The sequence below is a fragment of the Tachysurus vachellii genome, chromosome 21, assembly GCF_030014155.1.
Source record: "Tachysurus vachellii isolate PV-2020 chromosome 21, HZAU_Pvac_v1, whole genome shotgun sequence".
NCBI lineage: Eukaryota > Metazoa > Chordata > Actinopteri > Siluriformes > Bagridae > Tachysurus > Tachysurus vachellii.
Genome location: NC_083480.1, coordinates 4211808 through 4222411, shown reverse-complemented (window position 1 = coordinate 4222411; position 10604 = coordinate 4211808). Strand labels below are relative to the sequence as shown.

Here is a 10604-nt window from a genome sequence, read left to right as displayed (position 1 = left end):
TGTAAATAATTCTAGACTAAAACTAACAATAATCAAATATATGTATGAACATTGTGTATATTTGTGAAACCACTAAGACTCACATGCACTCCACAGTTCAAAATGAACACTCCACTGTAGCAGTGTAACATCAGACAACACAGACATTATCTGTTATATTTACTTACTGTATATTTCCATAATTACATTAGACACTTTCTTTATAAAAATGTTATGTTACATTTTGTGCTTTTTCTTCTTCTTTTTTTCCTTCAATATCATATGCACAAACTTATATCTTATTACAATCTCCTGATCGGCAGCCTGCTAACTTTAAACTTAGAAAATTTGAAAATGGTCTAATTCTTGTTTTAAGTTATTCCTTTGGTGTAAAGCAAAAAGGTTGTCTTTTTATTTTACAAATGCCATGAAGAAGCTTTAATATAGTTCAGTTGTCTTTAGTCGTAATTAGATTCTTACTGTGTTTTGTGCATTATTAAAGGCATATTTTCATGATGTCTAACATCAAACTGTGAAAGCAAAATATGAGTTATTGCTGCAAATATAAGGTTTGTAGCATGACTCACATTGCACCTTCATGGTTTCTGGAGTGGTTAGATTGCAGTAAGTGGCAACTACAAGTAAGATTGCAGGCAGTGGCATATTCTCACCATCATGATGCATCAGGAATCTGAACACATGCAACATCGTTCAATGACATTCATTCTTCTCATAATTGTTAATGTGCCCAAGCTGTAACATATTATATATGACAGTATAAAGTATATATATGTAATGTTAGGGGTCTTTCCAAACTGAATAAGTTGATAATTAAATAAAAAAAAAAAGTGGGAAAAGATCAGCAAACACAGAGCTCATTTAGATTTTTTTTTTTTTTTTTTTTTTGGATTAGTTAATTTAGATCACGATCATTACAGTTCATACTTTTTAAAAACGTATATCATTGGACACGAAAAAAAAAATCATCTTGAATGCATGGATATTCCCCTTAACTTCACAGTAGTCTGAAAGCAGGTATCATAGTAATAAGAAATAAAAATAACACTTTATTGTGCTCTTGGTTGTTACTTGATGTATTTTAGCCACAGCTGCTTCAGTTCACATTGTCCAAACGTTTCTAACATTTATGATATAGGATTGCTACAGTATGCAATATAAAAACACATAGATTACTTGCTAGATTGCCTACAAATTGGTCAGTTCTTGAAATCTATTGAAATGCTCTTTTAAAAAAGACAAGAAATAAAGACCTTTCAAAAACATCAACACTTAAAGAGAAAGAAAAAAAGCAGTTACACATATATTTCAGAAGTTTAAGGCGATTGAAATAAGAAATTGGATGCCCCAGTCACTTCCTGTAACATTGTTCTGGTGATGTAATCCAGTGGCAACAGGTCAGGGTCAGTGTAAATCAATGTCTCTCTTCATGTCTCATGTTCCTGATGAGTGTCATAGCCACAGCGCCTTTCCATTAATTGATTTTCAATTGAACATTTACAAAAGCATTTGTGTTTGTCAGTAGAACAGTAGAAAACAACTACCACAGTTTTGTAAATGTCATTTTTTCAGTTGGTTTGGTACTGTTGAAAGAGAACTGATTAGGAAAATGATGAATAACAAAACATGCAGCTGAAAAGGACTGCATTTTCTATCAGGAACTCTATGTAATACATTCATCCTCAGGGCTGAAGAATAGAGGAGACATACTGTATGCACAATATGAGTTTATGAGCTGTCACCCGAGCACTTGAGCTGACCATCAGATACTGTAAATCCTTACCACAGCAAGCATCGTACAATTAAAACAAAATGTAATTGTCTGGAATAAAAGTAACTCAAACAAATTTCCAATGTACAAAAATTCATTTCACTGAGATGGGTTTTCACTGATGTCATCATTTGGTTTTATCTCTCTCTCTCTCTCTCTCTCTCTCTCTCTCTCTCTCTCTCTCTCTATATATATATATATATATATATATATATATATATATATATATATATATATATATATATATATATGTATGTATATACATATATATCATATATACATATATATCATATATCTTCCCCAGTCCTGTACATTTTCATCCCACTTATGCAGATGTTTCAGATATACCTCCCACTTATCCGTTTTTAAGTAACAAGCCATCCAAATTTATGAGCCGCTAATAACTTGGTAATATTGTGCATTTTGTTTAGTGACATGAATTTAAAATGACAAAGCAGACCTAGAGTGAATGGTGTTTTGAATGGACGTACACCATTCCAGTGACAAGTGCAATGTTTATCCATCTCAACTCCAAACATTCATTAGAGACAAAAAGTCAAAGGAGCTGATTCTAAAATCCATACTCTAAACCTGAATCAAACGTTTTCTTTATCTTTTCTTATAACCACCGATCACTGCAAGTATAAAAACACTATATAGTACATTAGTCCCTTTGTATTTATAACTCAATATATATGGAGAACTGTTCCTTAATCAATGTACAGTGAGAAGAAACATGTTACAAGAAGACAGTTGTCAGTGTATGATGTTTTTTTTTCTCACTGTACTCTAGTAGAAAATCCATTGTCACAGGACTTGGCCATGCGGAACCAAATACTTATAATCCACTTGAACATATATATTTTTTAATTTGCACATTGTTCTCTTCTTGTATATATCCTTTTGGTAAATTTACAAAACTAAGCGAATATTCCCAATTTTCCCCATTCCCTCTTAGTCAAAGGTGGTTATGTCCTCCATTAAAATGCAATTCAAAACTCATTCTTGTTTCACGGTCCAACCAAAACTCTTGAAGAGACACTTGAGAAGATTAAGATTTATGCTGTGCTGACACACCTTTCCAGTAATCTAGAATGTCATGCAGGTCCTCATCTTTTGCAAACTGCACTTTTTTACGCAGAGCATGGCCTGCTGCCATGTATTCCTCATCTTTGTGACGTTTGCGGTGGAGCTTGAAGCGCTCCCAGATGCTGTGAGTTGGTTTACAGTAATACTCAGGGCTGGAGGAGTAGCTGAGGTTATGGTACTGGGGAGAGAGCTGAGAATAAGCCAAGTCTCTGGGCCGAGGCCGTGTCAGAGGCTCCAAGATGGATGCTTTGCGATTCTCCGGTCCCTCAAGCTCCTCAATTTGGGCATCGGGGTAGGAGTGTCTGTGTTCAGTGTATTGACGTATCTTCTCTGCCTCGGCTCTCAGTATAGCGGCAGCTGGAGTAATTGTCATAATGGTCTCACCTGTAGGTGAAGTCTTCTCTATGTATTTAGACTCTGACTTGTATGCCCCCTCAGACCTGTAAGGCCTCGGACTACGCATGGGACCACCAGTTGCCGTGCTGGGGCGCTTTGGGGAGGTGTTTGAGGAGTGGTGTCTCTGTAAAGAGTGGTGGTAGCTATCCTTGTAAACAGGGGACAGAAAGCCAGACTTGCTCTGAGGCTGCTCTGAAATCAAAACTAACTGGGGCTCTGCTGTTGAAACAGCTCCAGATTTGACTCCTTGGAAAGAAGTTGATTCTGACTTCAGAGCATCTATGCAGTTATTAATAATCTGGTTGACTTTGTCCACTTCTTTTGCAATTGTGGAGATCTCAGCAACAGAGCCCTGACTATTGCTTGGCATAGGCATCTCACACTCTCTTCGGTCTTGGTGCTCCCCAGTTCTCACATCCATATAGTTGCCCTTAGCCATTTTTGGCGTATCACTTAAGTCCTGAATTTTGTACTGATCCATCTCACTCCCAGAAGGCAAATATGGCATGCGAGACATACTCTCTCCAGCCATCATTTGCTTTTGAGACATTCTGGATATAGTCCCTCCCTCCAGTTCACCTCCATATTTGAGCTCTATTATGTTTTTCTTTATACTACCTGCCTTTTTGTGCTTTTCATCTTGGTACCTCTTCTTTCTTAAACAATAGTAGACCAGTCCTAAAACAATTACCATGCTGAAAAGGCATCCTAGGATGGTCATTATGTAGTGAGTTGCTGTTGCATTATTAGCCTGTCTCACTCTCCCAGTTGTGGGGCCTGTAGACAATTTGAGACAGGTATGGTTATAACGCAAAGAATTGCGTATGGAAGCCACACAGTAGGTATATTCAGTGTGAGGTTTCAGGTTCATTAACTTGATATCTTCCGTTTGCTGTTTCAGAGTTTGAATGTCTGTGAAGAAGCTGTTGTTATACAAAACAAGGATGTACATTTTCTTATAGGGATGGGGGATCTGAACATTAATGGCTGCATTTGTGTGGGAGACATATTTCAGCTTCATGATTGGTTTCACATCAGGGTCTGGGTATGTGGGACTAATGCTTATGTCCTCTGGCTCACTACCAGAGGGGCAGTCCTCCAGCTCACAAGGGGTAACATCTGGAGAGAAAGTTGTGGTCTCAGGAGGCACAGGGATATACGGAGTCACATAGTCCTCCGTGCACACAGTGGACAGCATATGCAGTGCATTGCGCTGAGTAGGATTGTTTGGATTCTGGCTTAAGAGACTGTAACCAGAAACGCCTGCAGGAGAATCACATACCATCCGTTCATTCGTTCTGTTGGGGAAGACTGACAGCCACTTAACAAACCCCAGAAGATCACAAGAACAGTTGAAGGGGTTGGTGTAAAGCTCACATGTGGTCAGCTTAGTGAGGCTGGTGAAAGTGTTCCCATCTAGCACCTGAATGCGATTCATAGAGAGGTCTATGTTTTCAATGTTTGGGCACTCCCAAAAGGCATTGGGTGTCACAGTCTCAATCAGGTTGGCCTGGAGGTAGAGGTACTGCAGCTTTCCCAACCCCCTGAGAATCCCTTCTGTTAGGTTACGCAGTTTATTGAAACCTAGCTGGAGTACCTGTAAGTTGAATTGAGCTGAAAAAGCCCCATCCTCTATATAGCTAATGTCATTCTTTGTTAGGTTCAGGTATGTTAGGTTGGCAAAGCGGCTGAGGGCAGAGTAATGGATACTTTTAATCTTATTTTCATTTAAGCGAAGGTCCACAATGGTGCTGTTGATATGCTGAGGGATGGCCTCATAAGGTGGTTGGTTTTGGCTGCAGATGGCCAACCACACAAAGCCCTTTTCCCCTTCAATAAGCCAGCAGTCCCCTCTCACTCCACCTATGTGAGTCAGATAGATTATGGCCATAGACCAGATGAAGGCACTCATCACGACACCACCACTACAAGCCATGGATGCCTTTCTGGAAATCATAAACAATGGTAGTAACAATTAGGTAGTGATGTCACTTTTAGTTTCTATTAGGCTGGAGCCTCACAGTATTCTGGCAGGGTAGTCAGCTGTATCTGTTTATGTAGACAAGGTGCATTAGGTGTCCAGTGTCTAGTCAAGAAGTGGAGTTTTCACATCAGCTTTAGTTTCTAGCTTTTATTATTTATTGATTTTTTTTTGGCCACAGTATTTGCACTTATACGTACGTGTACATGTATATGTACGTGTACGTGTTCCCTTAGAGAGAAGTGTTGGAGTTGTGGTCTATCACCTCTTCAGGCTTGTTTGTGCTTATTTTCTTCTGGAAAAAAACTGATGGCTCTCATCCCCTTGTATTTTCCTTTTTTCCATTGCTTTAGTCTCATTTATGGACCCAAAGGTACAGCCTGTGAAAATAAAAAAAGATACAGAAAATTCTGGTTAATTTATTACATATTCAGTTCATGTGAACAGATTTTTATTTATTCTCTAAACACTATTTATTGTTTTAAATGAAATACACAAATAAGCTTTGTTTTCATTGCTCAGCCTTCCAATTATTTGGTGTGCAATTTCAGAAAGGCAGTCCCAGTGGCATATTACTATTATAGCACACCATTGGCCAATTACCACTTGACAAGTTGGGGAAAATAAAGTGTTGCCGTTTTTTACCCCATTAACTGTGAGACTGAGCTGTTTGTTTGACTGAGACAAACCAATGCTTTGGTGCTTCATCAGATCAATTACACCATGTCTTGTTAAATGGCACCCTGGAAACAGCCAACGGATTCTAAAACTAGTTAATCAATTTCTTGTTCACATACAGTAGGAAATACAGATATTAACAGCATATTTGTAACAGGTTGATGGATCTTGGAAGAAAAGATTTATTGCAATGCTCCATGAGATTTTTCCATGACAGAAAGAAACAATGTAGGAAAACTGCAAGCGAAAAAAAAGTGGTTGATATGAAAAGACATTTTATCACACATAATCCATCACAAATATATAGGTTTGCTAACAAACTGGCAGCAAAACTGTAGTTATGTATGTAAGTGTTTCTATAAATGCTGGAGAAATGCCAGGGGTGGTGAGAATCAACCAGCATGTGCATGTGCACATGAATGCCAAACCTCCCACAATGTCAGGAAGGGAAGTGTGAAGTAGTATTTGCAATAAATACTGCTGTCATATAGTCATTTTTCCAAATGAACCTTTTTGCCAAGTTAACACCAGAAAGATGCTTGTTCTGACTGACACACAACCCATTTGGCTATAGATAACTAGTTTTCGTTTTCACAACTTTGTGTATCAAGTCTTTATGTAACAACTTTGTATAAGTCATTATGGGGTTCTTAACACATCCTGATGTTAATATGTCACCAGACAAGCAGGCCATGCTTTCTTGAGAGTGAGAATCGCTCAAGGATTACTAATACTTTTACTAATATTACTAATTACTAATTACTAATACTATTGATAGTGAACATCACTCAAACTCACCAGAAAGTTGGTTTGTGGTTCAGTCTGAAAAATCTGGTAAAGACCATGAACTCTAAGTCACTAATTCCTATTCATGATTTTCAAAGATTCTATTGTTTCTAGGTTAACAATGGTGATAGAACATTGTATTGTTATTAAGATCATCAAAAATGTTTGAAAGTGGCACTCCCATATTGCCATACAGTGGGACAAATGGCTTCGAAAGAAAGAAGGCACAGTTAAACTGTCTTCATGTAGCACATTCTTTCCACAATGGCCTCTCTTACTACTGTAAGAGACTATCATCCTTATAGTGATAAAGATATGAACAGCATATTTGTAACAGGTTGTTGGATTTAACTAAAACTATGTAGAAATAAAGGAAAATGGTGACACAAATAGTTAAGACTTCTCGCCATTGCTGGCACTTTGAGCAAGACCCTTAACTGTCTCTGCTCTAGGGATGCTGTATCATGGCAGACAGTATGCTCTAACCTCAATGCCTTAAAGCTGGGAAATGCAACAAAAAGAATTTCACTATGCTATACAGTAGGGTCAGTAGGGTTGAGGTCAGGGCTCTGTCAGGAATCAGGGTTCTTCACAAACCTGGCAATCTACATCTTCATGGATCTGACTTTAGTTATAGATCTGACTTTTTTAAGGGATGACTTGCAGCAGTGCAAGAACTCCATGTATCATGTGCTTTCACTCTACTGATTTTTTAATTGTTTGAACAAAAACAATTTTTCTGCTTTAATAAAAATTGATGAAAACCTTGAAATACTCATATTTGGATTTATGGAGAATTAATTTTCCCAGCATATATAAGTGTGATTTCGATAAGGCTAAGTGCCCACTTTAATTGGACTTCAAATGACCTACTATGAGTGTCTCATATAATCTAGCTGCTATATCTAGTTTGGAAATCTGAACTAGAGACCACAAGAGAGAGAGAGAGAGAGAGAGAGAGAGAGAGAGAGAGAGAGAGGGAGAGAGAGAGAGCGAGAGGGAGAGAGAGTGAGAGCGAGCGAGAGGGAGACAGACAGAGAAAGATAAAGACAGAGAGAAAGAAAGAGGATCAATGGATGGACAGACAGAGAGAGAGAGAGGACGGACTGATGCATGGACAGACAGAGATACAAACAAAGCTAGAGACAGAAAATGAGAGAGAGGAAGAAAGAGTCAGGGAGACAGACTGTTTCTGAGACAGAAAGAAAAAGACAGAGAGCTATCGTTGTGAGGTTGATTTACATTTCACATGAGTCAACTTGCAGTGAATTACACAACATAGCACAATTTTATAAGTCCACCGATCCCTGCGGTTCTTAAATCTCTATAAGGCAGACAAGACTGGTTCAAGACTGGGTTCCTGCTTCCAATGCACTGACAGATTTATATAATAGACAAGCCTTATATTTACTCTGCTACACGGATTAGATTCTCTCTTGCTGGGCTGAGATCTGAAAAATGGTGAGATTAAAGTACTTATTCTCAGATTTAGACAAAAATAATATGTTCGAGTCAAAGAATCACACTGAGGCACATTTGGCCAGAAAATACAAATTATACTGCAAGATCTTTTTTGCTCTGGCTTGATTGAGTAGAAAAGCTCGAGGAGATGACCTAATATTATAAGTGTTATAAAAATTGTCTTAACTCCTCAGTGTTTTTCTTCTGAAATCCTGATTAGTTTCTACCGGATTGGAAGAGATTTCCTGTCATCATATAGATAGATGTGTAATTCTGCACATGTCTACCACCCATGGACTGAGATTTCGAGACACCCCATATTATCTTTGTCCCGAATTTCCAAACCTTGCAGCAATCCCCTTTTTAGAAACAGATTGGAATCCCCAGCTCATTCAATTTCCTCTTACATTTCAATAACCTGCAAAATACCAGAGCAGTGACACAGACACAGAGGAGTCACATAAGCAGAAGACAGAATGTGGGCTAAATATAGAACATATTAGATTTTCTATCTGAATTTCCATTAGCAGGAAATTTGTGAATTTTCTCTTTATATTTCAGGTCTGTTTCTACATTTGTTTTCCTGAATATGAGATACTATGCCATTTTGCCTGGCGTAGAACAGTCTGGGATTAGTTAAAGGAAAGGAAATGTTGCTCTGTTTTATATTGCTTTTCAACATTTGTTTACGTCTACAGAGCTCCAGTGTTGTGCTATAAAAGAAAACACGTCTAATACTCATAGCACCTGAACATGGCTATTAGTTTCCTCTGATTGGTGGCAAAGAAACAGAGAGATCGGGCTGCGATCGTTTGACAAAATGAAATTTTCAGTCTTTCCTTCACACCAAAAGTTAATTCACTTTATAAAAATCATTATAAGAAAGGTGGAAATTGTAATGTGACTTGTCAAAGTAAAAAAGGCAAATTGTAAGGTAACTACAGTATATATGTTTCCTTCTGTGGTTGTTGATGTGACAAATTATGCCCTGAAGTGAACTAAAACTGTAGTGACAGTCAACGTTAAGCCACAATTTTCCCTCAGGAGTTAGTTCTAGCATCATATTCAGGTAGTAAAATGGGAATGAGAATAAATATTTCAGATAAAAATTTGCTCCTATTTTGATTTTCGAACGTATTATTTTTTTATTTTTAAAATGCTGTATCTACTACTGTTGTATAAAACTATTTACAGATATTTTTAATTACAGTAGCTTTTGATGCAATGACAAGACATTAAAACATGCATTTTAGCTTGTCCTAAAAATTGTGAGCTGAGGCTTCAATGGATGGGACTTGTTTGGCCAATGCTAAACTGGTATCTATTAACATACATAACTGTTTGGAATTATATTTAGACAGAAAATCTTAGTTATTCAACTATACTGGAGATAATTGGTATCATCTAAAGTGATATGAAATCTTAAATTTTAACCCTGTTCAAAATGCATCCATGTTAAAATTGCTCTTCTTATGGGTCCCAGATTGATGTCTTACAGGACATGGACAAAAGAAGGTCTCTAGAGCAGAACACGGGACAGCTAAGTGTAGGACCTTGATCAGCACTACAGCAAAACTGATGACTGGTATGAAATATGGCCGAGGGAATTACGGCTTCAACTGGAGTAATATACTGCAGGGATCAGGGGTCATCTCTATTTCTGACCTTGGCTCGTCTTTTATAGACTACTGTACGTAATGAGAACTTTTTCATTTTTGGACTTTTTAGAGTAACTAGATAAAGAGATTAGGGAACATATAAGATGCAGGGGGAGTAAAAGCCTCTCATCACTAGATTGACTGAGATCCCTTGTGTCTATCAACTACTACAGATGGAAGTCGAAGTTTCAAAGATGAAGATGAATGGTGTTTGTTTTATTTTTTTATAATCAGCATATGGGATAACATGATCTTTAAAAAATAGCACAATAACAAAAATAAGGTATATGCACTAGGTAAGGTTGTATATCGTCGCTGTCGGGCGGAAACCTTGTATGTCCAAATTTGGTCAATTTCATATTTCTTCACATATCGATGCTATTGGTCAGTCCCCACGTGGGTCTGTTATTTTTACAAGTTATTAACCAATCTATCCATCCATCCATCCATCCATTTTCTAAAGTCTTGAAAATAGCTTGAGCGCAAATCTCATTACTCCATTGGACACTTCAACTGTCCACCTCTTCCTCACTCTGCGGGAGAGCTTCGCGGCATATTTCTCCTCAAGAAGAGTCGCAACGAATCAACACGTCTTCTGAGGTAAATGTCTTCAAAACACTGGGCTCAAAGAAAAAAAAATCTTGACCCCCGCTAGTTCTGGTGCTCGTCTGAGGACAGGAATTTAGCGCAAGATAATCCACTGCAACGCGGACTAAACCCTGTGCACTGCAGATAAGGTACGGCTTTTTTTTAAATTTCCTGAAAAATAACGGTTTTGGAGATACGA

The 10604-nt window shown here is 37.8% G+C and overlaps 1 protein-coding gene across 3 annotated transcripts in view; it reads right to left on the bottom strand.

Annotated features, from left to right (window-relative positions):
* Nucleotides 1-2069: 2069 nt before the first annotated feature.
* Nucleotides 2070-10604, bottom strand: part of elfn1a (extracellular leucine-rich repeat and fibronectin type III domain containing 1a) — an 80821-nt gene continuing 72286 nt past the window's right edge. For all 3 annotated transcript variants that reach the window (XM_060897406.1, XM_060897405.1, XM_060897404.1), the window contains one exon: nt 2070-5614. In XM_060897406.1, coding sequence (XP_060753389.1) covers nt 2820-5210 — 2391 coding nt within the window. In that variant the 5' untranslated portion in view covers nt 5211-5614 and the 3' untranslated portion in view covers nt 2070-2819. The remainder of the gene's footprint in view (nt 5615-10604) is intronic.